The 16,184-nt window shown below is 44.6% G+C and overlaps 1 protein-coding gene across 2 annotated transcripts in view; it reads right to left on the bottom strand.

Moving 5' to 3' along the window:
- grm5b (glutamate receptor, metabotropic 5b) overlaps nucleotides 1–16,184 on the bottom strand; it is a 755,124-nt gene that overhangs the window by 207,769 nt on the left and 531,171 nt on the right. For both annotated transcript variants that reach the window (XM_068033978.1, XM_068033977.1), the window contains exon 3: nucleotides 6,474–6,706. In XM_068033978.1, coding sequence (XP_067890079.1) covers nucleotides 6,474–6,706 — 233 coding nt within the window. The remainder of the gene's footprint in view (nucleotides 1–6,473; nucleotides 6,707–16,184) is intronic.

Genomic DNA, 16,184 nt, shown 5'->3' on the forward strand with positions numbered 1-16,184 from the left:
TTACACTAATCCCATATTTCTACCACATCCCCACCTGTCCTTATATTCCCCTACCACCTACCTCTACTAGGGGCAATTTATAATGGCCAATTTACCTATCAACCTGCAAGTCTTTGGTGGTGGGAGGAAACCGGAGTACCCGGCGAAAACCCACGCAGACACAGGGAGAACTTGCAAACTCCACACAGGCAGTACCCAGAATTGAACCCGGGTCGCTGGAGCTGTGAGGCTGCAGTGCTAACCACTGCGCCACTGTGCCGCCCTTAATTAAAACTTAAAATTGCAAGACCCTGATTGGAAGGACATTTGCATAGAACTAGCAGTGTTAGAACAAAAGGGACCCAGTAGTTACTTCCCCAATACACAGATGTGGTCACACCAGTTTTAGTCACATGACTAACTGGCTGTTGCAGAGAATTTGAAATTCCAACAAAGGATTTTGAAGACAGACAAAGCCGTGTGCTCATGGAGTAAAGATCTCTCCCAGAACTGAAGCAAGAATTACAGCCTCTCCTATCTGCCTGCTTCCATCTCCTTCCCACGGAACTGAATCTTGTGAAAACACATGAAACTCAAAGAGAGAAAGGTTTCCTACGTGAACAAGGTTTTAAGAAGAGTACTGGGCACCAACAAAAAGCAAGACTACTTACAAAAGGACAACAGTGAGCTCGAAGCACCATAGCAAGATATTGCCTCAAACCCCTCTCTACTACATTTTCCTCTTCTCTTTTCTGTCCCTATCTGCATGTCATATCGCATGTGCATGCTAGTGTGGGTGTGTCGTATATCCGTAGGCGTTAACCGGATTAGAGTTTAAGTTTGAAGTTTGAATAAAATTTCATCTTTCTTCTTTAAACATGAGAAAGCCTGTGAATTGGTTTCTTTGTCTTATAATTGGAAAACTGTGAACAAGGATTCACAAAAAGGGGAACTCAAAACACTATGTTTTAAAATTAAACCCTGTTACAATAAGACCAGGTGAAAATAGTAACAGACCCTTACAAACATTTTGCACCTGGTCGTAACAGCATATTTCTGTCGCGACTTGCACAATGCTGATTTGGTGCCAGCAGTGCCACTTTGGAGCTCAATGCTCCAGCTGATGCCATCTCAAAATCATGCACAGCTGAACACACGTTCAGCAGCAGAAAAGACCCCCAACCAGCACTATTTACAGGGATTACTTACAGGTTGCTTGCTTGTTGATTTCACCTGAATATTAATCGGCTTCTACAAGTGTTTGATGCTTTCCTTAGTTCCTTCAAGTTGCAAAGGTTCTGCAGGGAGTGGTGTAATAGCTGTTGAAGGACATTTTGCTGACTTCAAAGCTTCTGCACAAACCAGTTACTCCCAGACATGGTTGCACTAGTAAGCCTTCCCCTTGGAATGCAGCATGACTGGAAGAACGAGCAGCGGTGACACAGAGCAGGATTATTTGCTGTAAGAGGGAGGAGGAAGAGCAGGAGAAAGGATCTCAGCAGGAAGCCATATCTGTCCAGGGTGATCAAGGAGCAATTCTCCTACCTGAACCTCAGTGAGAAACAATGTGTGAGATAACTGTACTTCAGTAAGGTTCTCCTCACCAAAATCTGCCACCTGCTTTAGCTACTCAGAGCAGGGCAAGGACTGAATTGCCAGTGACTGTGAAGGTGACCGTGGCCATGAACATTTATGTGTTTGGCTCCTTCCAGGCTGGAGCTGGAAATATTTGCAACATCTGGAAGTTTGCTGTCAGGGAGGTTACTGAGACTCTCAATCCAAAGAAAGCTGACTACATTTCATTCTGTCTTGCCAGAGACAAGCAAGGGCAGTGATCACACTGTTTCTCGAGGATTGCAAGCTTCCCAACTGTAACAGGTGCCACTGAGCATGTGCACATTGTATTGTGGTCACCGTTTGCCAACTTGGCCATATATTGGAACCGAAAGGGATTCATTCCCTCAATGTCCTGATGGTATGTGACCAAATGCAGAGAGTCATGCAGGTATCCTGGTACTGGTCAGGATTCCTTCTTTCTGCAGCTCTCCACTGTGCCAGATGCATTTGATCCACCATGCCAAATCAAAAGGTGACTGCTGAATGACAAGGGCTATCTGCTGAGGACATGTCTCATGACTCCATGCACAACCCGTGAACGCATGTGCAACATGCATAGCACAAAAGCCATGCTGCCACATGAAATGTGATAGAGCAACTAATTGGAGTACTTAAACAATGTGTCCGCTGCCTGGACCGCTCTGAAGGAGCCCTGCAGCACTCAGCAGAGCAGATGTCAAGGATCATGTTGGTCTGCTTCATGCTGCACAACCTCACCATCTTGAGGGGGCAGCCAAGCCACCAGCTAATCTGCAAGCAGCTGAGCAGCAGGAGCATGAGTAGAAGAAGGAGGAGGAAGAAGAGGAAGAGGAAGGGCGGCGGCAACCTAGAAAGTCTCTTTATTGCTGGCTGGAATTTGATGTGATACAAATAACTGGAACCCCCAATTCCTGATTCACCAACAGTTCAACACTTTACCTTCCCTCTGTCACTGACAATCACAGTGTCTGCTTGGGCACAATGCAAAAATAAATACCACCACAAAATAAACATTCCAAACCAAATTTAAAAATCAAACCATGCCCTATTGCATATAAATGTAAGCCGATCACTGTTGAGCATTCCTTTAATGCCTGTCTTCAGTGTGCTTTTACCTGTCCTAGTGCTTCTAAGCAGTGCTACCCCAGTGGCTGCAACAAGGCTGATGAAAGGCTTCTGATTTTCACTGGCAGGGCAGACACCATTGAGCAACTCTGAGCCTAGAAGGCTGGCTTCAGACTGCACTATCTTAGAATGAGTGTCAGCAGTCTGGGCTGGCTGACTGGCAGGCAACAACAAGAGCATTGATGGAATAGGAAGACAAATGTTGTCATCCTGAGAGAGGACAGCAGGCTTGTGCTTCATGGACCCACTGCCACTCCCCATGGCAGTACTTCAGCAATCCTAAAAATCTGTTGGAGGACAGATTGCCAGACTGCTGTGACACCCTGAAAGCCCCTTTGCACACTGTAACCCACAGCCATGACGATGACAGTCTGAGCTTCCACTGCAGCACCCAGACGTTGGGTGGTTGCTGCTTGTACTGTATTGGAAATTGTGACATCGGCCATCAAAGGCCACATCATGGTTGGGTCCACGGATGTGTGAATGGAGTTGGCCACTACTTCCATGCTAGAGAGGATGGGCTCCCAGCTCTGCTCAAAGCCCTGTGCCAAGTTGGTGCCAGACTCTTCCATACTCCTTGACGTTATCCACAGTCTTTCTGACAGGTCTGCTATTGCACTAAGCATTTTGTTGTGCATAACCATCTGTGTTCTTCCATAGGCTACCCCACTAAAGTTCTCATTTGTGTCCTCTGCAGCGGAAGCCTTGTGCAACCTCAGCCTCCAGTGATTTGTCACATGTTCTATCCTTGCTTCCTATCCTGGCTACAGGCTGCTCGTGATCAGTGCCTCAGCACATCCCAATCTCACCTCTAAACTTTCCTCTAAAATATGTGCAGTGTTAGTATCTGAGCTGGTGATTGCAAGTGTGAAATTGAGTGATGGTGTCTTCATCATCACTCTCTTCATGGGGTTTCTCAACTAGCTGGCCAGGCTACATTTCTTGGGTTTCTGAAAGGAAAAAAAAGCACATGGGTAAGGTTGTGGTGAGGGTATGGCAGGAAAATAAGCAGTGCATGCTTATACTAGCTGCAGCTTGTAAATCATAGGGGAGTGTGGGAGGAGGGACAGGTGGAATCTGAGGAGGAGGATTAGGTATCAGGATACTGTCATTTTCAATGGATTCAGCCTCACCGCTGGCCATGGCCTCAGCAACAAGCATCCCAATAATCACCAACATCACCTCTCTGTGGGGGTGGGACTTGCAGGCATGCCTGTTCCCCTCCAGTTCGCTCTTGCTATCTCTGGATGTGTGTCATCCTGTCTGCAAAAGAGAGGGAAATGTGCCAGTGAGAGATGTAAAATCTGTTCGGGCGATGTGGCTGTCATGGTTGAATAGCTGCCAGTGTGTGCAAGCTGTAAGATGTAGGTAAGTGTCTTGCAGCAGTGCTAAGTATATGACAGTACAGTGAAGCATAGAAATATTAGGTATGATTACTGATTGATAAGAGATTGTAGCTAGGTGAGTGATGGGGATATGGTGAATTGAGCAGTGACTGAGGCTAGTGGGGCAGTTGGTGGGATATGGTATTTGAAGGTGCATTCACTGACCTCGACCACCCGTGAACTTCCTGTAGCACAGCATTCAAGTCCTTGGGGCTTGATTCCGAGCATTGATCCCCCATGGCTATCTGCTCCCACTGCCTTTTGGCCACGTGTCTGCGGATATATGACATCTCTCCTTGTTTCCACCTCCAGTGCAGCATCCGAAAATATTAAACCTGCTCTCTCCCCTTTTGTGCCATTTCTCCTCTTTCCGAAGTCAGATGCTCTTAAACCAGGACACCCAGCACTTACTTCAGCCACAAGCACCTTCCCTTTAAGAGGTGCAAGCTAGCTTTTAGCAATGCAAGCTAGTTTTAAGTGGTGCTCAGGACTTTTGTTTTTGACCCCTGCTGATATCATAGAATCGTAGAATTATAGAATGGTTGCAGCTCAGGAGGAGGCCATTCGGCCTGTCATGTCCATGCCAGTACACTGCAAGAGCTACTCAGCTAGTCCCACACCCCTGCCTTTTTCCCTTAGCGCTGCAAATTTTTTCTCTTCAGATATGTACAGCCAATGAACAGTGCGGTTAGCACTGGCTGCATGCAGAGATCATTATAATGCGCAGGCGGCACAAAGTTGGCATGCTGCCTGCATTTCATATCAACAGGTATAGGGTAATCATGCATCATGATCCCTGCGGCCATTTTCAGTGGTTTTAAATTTAGCTCCCACTGTCTTTCAAATGTAATGTTAAACTGCAGGCCAATCTCTCTCTCAGTTGGGTGCAAAAAAAATCCCCTGGCAGTGCTGTGTGCAAATTGGCTGCCATGTTTGCCTCCTTAACAGCAGCGATTGCAATCCTAAAGTAATTAATTGGTTGTAATATGCTTTGGGACATCCCGAGGACTTGACAGGTGCGACATAATGGCAAGTTTTTTATTCTTTTCTCCATTCTAATCAAACCTAAGGCACATTCACACTACAGGTTTAGCATTGTTACGACAGAGATTCAGCTTCCCACTGATGTTATAATTATCATACAAATGCACCCTAAATACTCAATCAAAACTCCATTCATTCTTCCTATGAGTAGCCATTGCAGAATCAGAAGAAAAGTACAGCAAGGTTGATTCCTGATCGGATGTTTCTGACAAAGAGCAGCGCTCATAGGAAGCATTTTCCATTCATTTAGGGAAATTTAAGGTTATCGGTCCTAATATGTTATATTAATTGGTTGCATTTATTGTCTAAACACACTAACCTTCAGCAGGATTTGTTCTCAAAAGGATTCTGCTCCAGCTGCACATTTTAAAGGGATAGAGTGAAAAGAAATGAAGAAAAGCTTGCATGGATTTAGCACCTTCCCTTTCTTTTCAGAAATGCCAAAGTGCTTCAAATCCAAGGATTAAAATAAACAAGTTGGCACCTCCATTCAGATTGTGGAAAAGGAATTTAGTATGCTAATATTCAAATAGCCTAATTGCAAGGCACACATTTCACATTTGAAGATCTTGAAAAGGGGGAGATATAAGGCCTCCCCTCTGGTGAAAATGGAGTGGTAGTGACCCAAAAATGGTGGGAAATAACCGACCACCCCTTTCCTGCTGATCCTGTGACTGGGATACTCTTCGGCCAAGCCTCTCATTAGTTGGCCAAAGCACCCGCCAATGTCAGCTGATGGGCCCTTTTAATATGCAACTTGGGATCCTATGACATACATAGGACCCTGTTTGCAATTTTAGGACAACACTGAGTAGAGTGTGCACTATTCAGGCTCTGCCCAATATCAGTTAGCAGTCCAGCTGGAGAAGAGCCCAGGAGGAAGTTGTGTGCTCCTTTGGGCTCCCCCACTCCTGAGCATGCTGAATATGCTCCCCCACCCTCTCACAAACCCACACAGAGGCGAGACAAGCCACCCAACATTGCAGCCACCCATAGCCAGCAATCTGCCTCTGAGGTGCACATTTTCCTCCCGCACCCTGCTGGCTCAAGCTAATGAACCCAGTTTTCCTACTGGACCAGCAGCCGACTAGCTGGAGAAAAGGTACTCCAAAATTTCTAAATAAATTTCACTTTTTAAACTGATAAGTTAAAGTATAAAACGACAACTAACTGAAACTAAAGCACAGTTAAAGAGATCACCAATGGACATTGAAGAGATGTATTTAATGCATTTATTTATTTTAATGAATATTCAGTCATAAAATATATGAAATTCAACCTGCTGGGATTACATCCAAGTTAGTTAAGAGAGACATACAGTTTAGCAGATCAGCTGTTCCTTACCATCACAGGTCTTGTTATATTCAGGATTTTCCTGTTCATTTTCCAGCCTGCACTGAAATCTGTGCTGCCAGAACTCTGGGAACCAGGGATTACTGAAGTGGGACTCTGGCCGCAGCTCAAGGTAGTAATCATCAAACCATGTCACATCGGGAGATTGGAGTTTGATTGTTATGCCTCCAGTGGCTTCTCGCTGGTAGCCATCTGTCACATCATACCTATCTGCCCAGCCATCACTGTAATGCACAAGAGATAAGTCAGTGTTAAAAGGTCATTGCAATAAGCATTCATAAATGCATGGCCTTTATTTACAAATATATAGCAAACAGACAAGCCTTTGATATTCACTATTAATTACATAGACTTACATCCAAAGTGCAGTATTGAAACAGGTCATTCAGCCCAACTGGCCTACGCTGGTGTTTATGTTCCATGCAAGTTTCCTCCACCCTTTCAGCACATGTGTTTATCTGGATTCCCTTAAATGCACCAATGCTATTCACCACAGCTGCTCCTTGTGGCAGTGAGTTCCAATTCTAAACACTCTCTGGGTAAAGAAGTTTCTTCCGAACTCCCTATTTGACTAATGATTAATGATCTTACATTTATGGCCCCTAGTTCTAGTCTCCTCCCACAAATGGAAACATCTCTACATCGATCATATAAACCCTTACATAATCTTAAAGATCTCTATCAGGTCACCCTTCAGCTGCTACCTGCTCAACTTGCATTTCAGTTAACTTTCCTAGGTTAAAAATCCCAGCAAAATCAATTAGAATTGGAGTGGGAAAAAGAAAAACTGTGAGTAATGGAAATCTGAATTCTGATAGAAATGTTGGATATGTATAGCAGACAATTTGGGATCAGTTCTAATGAAGGGTCCATTTAAACCTATCTTTGTCCTTCAGATGTTGACTGACCTGCTGTACATTTCTAACATGTTTCATTATTGTTTCAATTCAAATATTCTTGCCTGGCATCGGGTTTCTCAAAATAAAAGCACATTTAGCATAAGAAAAGTAATACAGGATTCCATGATTGATAAACATAGAAACAAATTAAAATGTAGAAAAATATTGGCATTAGCTTTTTGCAAAAATCATCCTTATTAAATAAAAAGCTTATTTAAAATTTTGAACATACTTTTCTCTGATAATTAGCTGATTAGAAGATGGATAATAATGCACATCAATGTTCAGTGGGTAAATGCATTCTGTGGCGTGGTACTCAGCCATACTGATTGGGTTCAATCCCTAGTCTGTGAGGAAATAGCTAATCAAACCTGTGACATCTGTGGATATAATACACCTTAGGCTGAATTTTTCCTCTGGATCTGGGAAACAGAAGTCGGGACTGTTTCTGAGTAACTCACCTGTGATTTTCCCCAGGGCACCCAATTAATGGACAGAGGGTAGGTTTGCCATTCACTTAAGGATGGCGGGCAGGCTCTCAAACCTGGAGGGCCAATCAGAGGCCTTCATGCTTGAGAAGAGAAGCAGATTGTTATAGAAGTTAAGGAAGAGAGAAGGTTCTTCAAGATGGAGGTGCTCTCTCTCCAACCTTTTAAATTTTTAATTAAAAAATAGATTCAACAGCCAAGTTACCACTGTGGGTGGGGGCTACCCCTCTACATGGTGACCTGTGGCTGCTCCTGCATCCAGTAAGCTGGGAGGCCTCTAGCTTTCCTGGAGTGCTGGCCCCCGGCCCGCCTCCATGCGCCTAAACTGGCCCTGCCACTGTGGAAACCTGGTGGCTGACTTGAAAATTCCAGTTGGCCTCTTTTAATTAGCCTCAATTAGGCTCATAATGAGCCTGATCGGCTACCTGCCGCATGAGGGTGAGTAGCCCTGCCGGCCCCCAATCCCACCTCCAAAAAAATAGCCTGTTGACAGGATGGTGCCAGGGAACTGGCACGCTGGCTGGCAGGGCTATTTTTAGCTCCCACCCACCTCCAATCCTGGCCTCAGCGGGGGCTGAAAATCCAGCCCCTGGTGTCATTGTATTTGTGCTAGAGAAAGGGAAAAATTAGCCAGAATTCCCATTGTTAATTGTTAGGAGAGGACATGATCAAACTCAGCCTCAATTGTGATCATCCATCAGCCAAAATTGAATAGTTGCCAACATTTGCTATCTGGCTGACGCTTGCGGGCAAATTCCATGTTGTTTATTTTGCTTATGTCTCTGAGATGCCAAGGGACATAAGCAAATGTACATAAATGAAAGTTGATTTTGTTTTGGTGGGAAACCAAGTTAGCAGGGAGCATGTGTTGGAGAATCAGAGCTATGGTGTTGTAACTTCAGTGCAGTCTCTTCAGGGTACCTTCCCTGCTGGGGTTGTAGGGTTGCAAAATTAGCACCCTGAAGACTGGTCACTTAGGCGAGATACTATTGTATTGCTAGCACCTGTGGGATTAGGCCACAAAGTGAGTCAGTGCTTCATTGAGAAGTGGAGAGAAAAATGAAAAAAAAGCATAACCTATATTGCTGGTGAGATATGCAATCCTTCCCCTACTTCTATTATGCTTTTTTTACAACAAACATATATGAAATGCCAGAAACTCAATGAATGTCTGATTCAGTGTTAGAATACAGATAAGATTGAAAAATTTGACAATAAATGTTTGATCATAAATATCTCTTGAATAATAAGTGAGTACATTATTAGACACTGTCCCTGCTGATGGCACAACTTCAGCCAAGTACAAAGCTTTTGTTTCAGACAAGGTCATAATTGGTGGCTTGGTAGTAATAGCTGTTGAGAAATTTACAGAGGGAGGTAATTCAATCAACCAATAGCAATTTTCTTGCTCCACCCACACATGCTGTGAGTCATTGATGCTACCATGGGCATTGCTACCATGGGCATTGTCAAGAAACTAGATCTGCCTGGTGGATAGATTGCAGCAGACAACACTACTGCACGGCTCAATAACAAATATATTGGCCAAAGGAAATGCTGACCCATGGAAAGCTGGGTTCACATGTCAATTTGTATATTGATATGTGTACTTTTTTTAACCTTTCCATGTTGTGGCCAATGAATAGTAACTCACGACTGGGAATGTCTGTTCCTAGCTTCCAAAAGACAGTCAAATTATAGCCGTAGAAATCTGGTTTTGGCTGTAGCGCCAAACTGGCATTATCACACTGGCTACTCTGATACTCCCTGTCTGATATTCAGTTTAATTGACTTCAACAGGCGGCCGATGCGATAACTCCAGTTTAGCACTACGACTCATGGCAATTTTCTATCTCATGGAGTTTTACAGTACAGGCCATTTGGCCTATCACAATTTTGCTGGCTTTCTGAACAAACTATCCACTCAGTCCCAGCCTCCTGCCCTTTCCTCAAAACCTTTTCATTTTTTTAACAAATATTTGTTCATTTCCCTTTCAAAAATTATTATGGATTCTGTTTCCACGAGTGTTCCTGGTCAGGCATTCTATGACCATACAGTCAAATGCATGGGGGGGGGGGAAATTATCTCCCTCAGTTCTTTTAAAAAATGTCTTAAATTTATGCACCATGTTATCAACTCATTAACTAATGAAATAGCATTTCTTCTACTAACCTTATCAAAACTTCTCAATTTGACCACCTCTTTCTCTCACAAAACAGGACCTAGAGGGGAATTATAATCGCCCAGGATGGGAAGAGAGGAGGTTCAAAGTTCAAAAATCTGAAACACAATCTCAACCCACCTCCAATACGCCGGCTTCTGGTTTTAACAGATAACCATGATTTTAACAGTTTAGTAGGGTTAGGGGACAGGCAACTAACCTGATCTCCGGGGAGGGTCCATCATTTAAATATATCAATGAGGCTGCGTGCCTCAAATGTAACCACAGTTTTACTTTTAACAGCTGCAGGCTAGTTTGCCAGGGCTCAGAAAACCCAGCAACTAAAGGGCAGGGAGAATGGCTGAATCCGGTGAGTAAATGGTTTTCCATTTGTGAGCCGTGGGGAGCATGAGTGCTTCCCCTAACCCATAATCTAACCTGCCATGCCCTCTGTGATCCACTGCCCCCTGCAATCTGCTGCCCTCTGCCCCCATGATCAAACACCACCCCCCACAACCACAATATTCTCCGTGATCTGCGACCTTCTCCCGGACCCTTCCCCACAACCACAACATACTCCACGGTCCATGATCTTTCCCCCGACCCGTGATCTCTCCCTCCCTCCCTCCTCTCACACATTTGTAGCAGTTAGTTTCGACCCAGTGAACCAGAAATTCCCGGGTACTTCTTCCAATCCTCTGCCATAACTTCAGCGGAAACCCAAGAAAAGGCATAAATATTTATGTTATTTCCACCAACCTTCCTCCAAAGTCACGGTGGATGGTCAGGAGAACTCCAAAGAAAATCCAGGTTAATATGCTTATGCTTATACCCAGTGGCCTGGATTCCCAACCTGCTGTTCTGACCCTACCAAAACCATTTTCCTAGGTCAGATTCGGTATACAGGGTATGCTCCCACTGGGATTCTCACCAGCAAGTGGGAATCTATCACTGCAATCACAGAATATTACTGCCAGTACTATTGTGGGACCACTTTTGCAGCACCATAATAAAGCAGCAGAAGATGCTCACAGACTACATCTAAATTTTTACTGAAAGCACATTTGAGACTTAGTCCTTCAACAGGTGGGAAACTGGGGTGAAATGAAGAGAGACAAAAGTCCCACCAAGCTCTACCTCTCTTTCCAGGGGCTTTGTGCTTTCCTGCCTCTCCCACAGGTGCTACTAATAGACATGCCATGCTGGTTCAGAGAAACGGGCATTAAGGGGAAGGGAGATTGGAGGAAGCAGTTCAGAACATGGCGTCCACCTCCCCACCAATATTTGCATGCAGAGGGCAAGGAAGGAATCCATGGTCCTAGCAGCTTTGGAGGGATGTTGACTAAAGTCAAGGAACAGAGGCAGTGACATCCCTTGGTATCTGATTTCCACTGCTGTTTCTACCATTATTCGACCTGTTTTGGATAGTAATAGTAGGTGAAAATAATTTTATGCTATTTTGAAGTCCTTAGCAAGTGAGGAGAGAGATTAGGAAAAAAGTCCTTTCACAGAGGGTTGTTAGACGATCCAATGCCTTGACAGAACGAACAGCTGAGACAGAGACCATCAGATCTGTAAAGGGAAAAGTAGGTATATATTTGAAGCAAAGAAAGATACAAGGCTATAGAATGAGTGCAGGGCAGTGTGATTAGTTTTGGGTTGCTATAACAAAGATCCAGTATAGGCAGAATGGGCCAAATAATCTCCTTCTGTTCTGTAAATCTCTTTGGTTCTGCTTTTCATATCAGGAGATTGAGTCTAATTATATGCCTTTGAGGCCCATAATGGGAGAACTTACAGCGTGAAAACCAGGACTATTAAACAATCTAAAGTAATGCAAATGTCTGATAAAGTCCTTTTGCTATTGCAAAATCATCAGTTGTCAGACCTGGCTGCTAATTGACTATTCAAACCTTAATTATATGCAAAACATTGATGCAGCATTTTTTTGTTCTGTTATATATTGTTTCATAGAACATAGAACATAGAACATTACAGCGCAGTACAGGCCCTTCAGCCCTCGATGTTGCGCCGACCTGTGAAACCATCTGACCTACACTATTCCATTTTCATCCATATGTCTATCCAATGACCACTTAAATGCCCTTAAAGTTGGCGAGTCTACTACTGTTGCAGGCAGGGCGTTCCACGCCCCTACTACTCTCTGTGTAAAGAAACTACCTCTGACATCTGTCCTATATCTATCACCCCTCAACTTAAAGCTATGTCCCCTCGTGTTTGCCATCACCATCCGAGGAAAAAGGCTCTCACTATCCACCCTGTCCAGCCCTCTGATTATCTTAAATGTCTCTATTAAGTCACTTCTTCTCCTCCTTCTCTCTAACGAAAACAACCTCAAGTCCCTCAGCCTTTCCTCGTAAGACCTTCCCTCCATACCAGGCAACATCCTAGTAAATCTCCTCTGCACCTTTTCCAAAGCTTCCACATCCTTCCTATAATGCGGTGACCAGAACTGTACGCAATACTCCAGGTGCGGCCGCACCAGAGTTTTGTACAGCTGCAGCATGACCTCGTGGCTCCTAAACTCGATCCCCCTACTAATAAAAGCTAACACACCATATGCCTTCTTAACAGCTCTATTAACCTGGGTGGCAACTTTCAGGGATTTATGTACCTGGACACCAAGATCTCTCTGCTCATCGACACTACCAAGAATCTTCCCATTAGCCCAGTATTCTGCAATCCTGTTACTCCTTCGGAAGTGAATCACCTCACACTTTTCCGCATTAAACTCCATTTGCCATCTCTCAGCCCAGCTCTGCAGCCTATCTATGTCCCTCTGTAACCGACAACATCCTTCGGCACTATCCACAACTCCACCGACCTTCGTGTCATCCGCAAATTTACTAACCCACCCTTCTACACCCTCATCCAGGTCATTTATAAAAATGACAAACAGCAGTGGCCCCAAAACAGATCCTTGCGGTACACCACTAGAAACTATACTCCAGGATGAACATTTACCATCAACCACCACCCTCTGTCTTCTTTCAGCTAGCCAATTTCTGATCCAAAGCACTAATTCACCTTCAATCCCATACTTTTGTATTTTCTGCAATAGCCGACCGTGGGGAACTTTATCAAACACCTTACTGAAATCCATATAGACCACATCCACGGCTTTACCCTCATCCACCTGTTTGGTCACCTTGTCAAAAAACTCAATAAGGTTTGTGAGGCACGACCTACCCTTCACAAAACCGTGCTGACTATCTCCAATGAACTTATTCTTTTCAAGATGATTATAAATCCTATCTCTTATAACCTTTTCCAACATTTTACCCACAACCGAAGTAAGGCTCACAGGTCTATAATTACCAGGGCTGTCTCTACTCCCCTTCTTGAACAAGGGGACAACATTTGCTATCCTCCAGTCTTCCGGCACTATTCCTGTCGACAATGACGACATAAAAATCAAGGACAAAGGCTCTGCAATCTCCTCCCTGGCTTCCCAGAGAATCCTAGGATAAATCCCATCTGGCCCAGGGAACTTATCTATTTTCACACTTTCCAAAATTGATAACACCTCCTCCTTGTGAACCTCAATCCCATCTAGCCTAGTAGTCTGTATCTCAGTATTCTCCTCGACAACATTTTCTTTCTCCACTGTAAATACTGACGAAAACTATTCATTTAACACTTCCCCTATCTCCTCCGATTCCACACACAACTTCCCACTACTATCCTTGATTGGCCCTAACCTATCTCTAGTCATTCTTTTATTCCTGATATACCTATAGAAAGCCTTAGGGTTTTCTTTGATCCTATCCGCCAATGACTTCTCGTGTCCTCTCCTTGCTCATCTTATCTCTCCCTTTAGATCCTTCCTGGCTAGCTTGTAACTCTCAAGCGCCCTAACTGAGCCTTCACGTCTCATCCTAACATAAGCCTTCTTCTTCCTCTTGACAAGCTCTTCAACTTCTTTAGTAAACCACGGCTCCCTCGCTCAACAACTTCCTCCCTGCCTGACAGATACATACTTATCAAGGACACGCAGTAGCTGCTCCTTGAATAAGCTCCAAATTTCGATTGTGCCCATCCCCTGCAGTTTCCTTCCCCATCCTACGCATCCTAAATCTTGCCTAATCGCATCATAATTTCCTTTCCCCCAGCTATAATTCTTGCCCTGCTGTATATGCCTGTCCCTGCCCATCGCTAAGGTAAACCTAACCGAATTGTGATCACTATCACCAAAGTGCTCACCAACTTCTAAATCTAACACCTGGCCGGGTTCATTACCCAGTACCAAATCCAATGTGGCATCGCCCCTGGTTGGCCTGTCTACATACTGTGTCAGAAAACCCTCCTGCACACACTGGACAAAAACAGACCCATCTAAAGTACTCGAACTATAGTATTTCCAGTCAATATTTGGAAAGTTAAAGTCCCCCATAACCACTACCCTGTTACTCTCGCTCCTGTCAAGAATCATCTTTGCTATCCTTTCCTCTACATCTCTGGAACTATTTGGAGGTCTATAGAAAACTCCCAACAGGGTGACCTCTCCTCTCCTGTTTCTAACCTCGGCCCAGACTACCTCAGTAGACGGGTCCTCAAACGTCCTTTCTGCCGCTGTAATACTTTCCTTGATTAACAATGCCACACCCCCCTCCTCTTTTACCCTCTTCTCTGTTCTTAGTGAAACATCTAAATCCCGGAACCCGCAACATCCATTCCTGTCCCTGCTCTACCCATGTCTCTGAAATGGCCACAACATCGAGATCCCAGGTACCATCCCATGCTGCAAGCTCACCCACCTTATTCCGGATGCTCCTGGCGTTGAAGTAGACACATTTTAAACCAAGCTCTTGCTTGCCAGTGCCCTCTTGTGTCCTTATAACCTTATCTCTGCCCTCACTACTCTCAACATCCTGCACACTGGAACTACAATTTAGGTTCCCATCCCCCTGCTGAATTAGTTTAAACCCCCCCCGAAGAGCACTAGCAAATCTCCCCCCCAGGATATTGGTACCCCTCTGGTTCAGGTGAAGACCATCCTGTTTGTAGAGGTCCCACCTACCCCAGAAAGAGCCCCAATTATCCAGGAAACCAAAACCCTCCCTCCTACACCATCCCTGCAGCCAAGTGTTCAACTCCTCTCTCCCCCTATTCCTCACTTCACTTCGTTTCAATGTATTGTTAGAATTTCTGCTCTGTGGAATATTGTGGCTGAAGAGTATAATGTGCAATCTCCAGTTTTCTAGACTTTTGCTAATGCTTCTATTAGATTGTTCACTTAGAAGTGACTGAGAACAATTTGGTTTATCACAGCCTATGATTTTTTTTCCTTCCTCCTGAGGAATTGCCCGTCAACTCCACATGGCTCTTATTCACTGAGATCAAGAACTCGCTCTGTTGGATCCACAGTTCGCATTACGAAGCTCTGTCAAATTAAATTACAATGGAGAGCAGCAGGAAGGACAGTCAAGAAAGTTACAAAGGAGGATGAAACTGAAATAAGCCAAAAGGATGAAAGATGCATGCAGAGAAGAACTCTTCTGGGTAAAAGATAATGAGCAACCTGAAGAAAGTAATTGCCAGCCAGTAGGCTTAGGAGGATGGAACATGTAGAGTAACTGTGAAACATTGTTCTAGCTGTGACACAGGAGACACATAGACCATCGCATATAAAACATTGGTGGTATGCCCACATGTGCGTTAGAAATAGTAATACAGTCTGTTCTTAGAAGGATCCATCCCATCTTCACCAGACTTAATCGCTGAGAAATTGGGCTGCGTAGGCTTGAACGTGGAGCCAGGTGGGGCTCCTCCCAACTCCACATTAAAGGGCCCTCCTGATCACCACTGCTCCCAGCCCTGTCCCACCCGGCCCTGTGCCAAGGTCCTTGGAAATTCCAAGCCTCAAAACCCCTGTGACTTCAGGATCCCAAACCCCAAGAAACCCCCACCCAACCAACAGTCCTCTGTTCTCTTGGCCTCCTCTTCTCACATATTTCTGACACGATCCTAGGATCCATTTAGTTGAGGCACTAACAGTGGCCCAATTGCTCTCCATTGTCCACTGGCGAGCAGTAGCTCTGCACCGACTCTATGACAACAAAGTCAATATCAATATATGGAGCATCTCAAACCTCACTATTGTGGCATTTACCCTCAGACATCCTACCACCC

The sequence above is a fragment of the Heterodontus francisci genome, chromosome 6, assembly GCF_036365525.1.
Source record: "Heterodontus francisci isolate sHetFra1 chromosome 6, sHetFra1.hap1, whole genome shotgun sequence".
NCBI classification, from domain to species: domain Eukaryota; kingdom Metazoa; phylum Chordata; class Chondrichthyes; order Heterodontiformes; family Heterodontidae; genus Heterodontus; species Heterodontus francisci.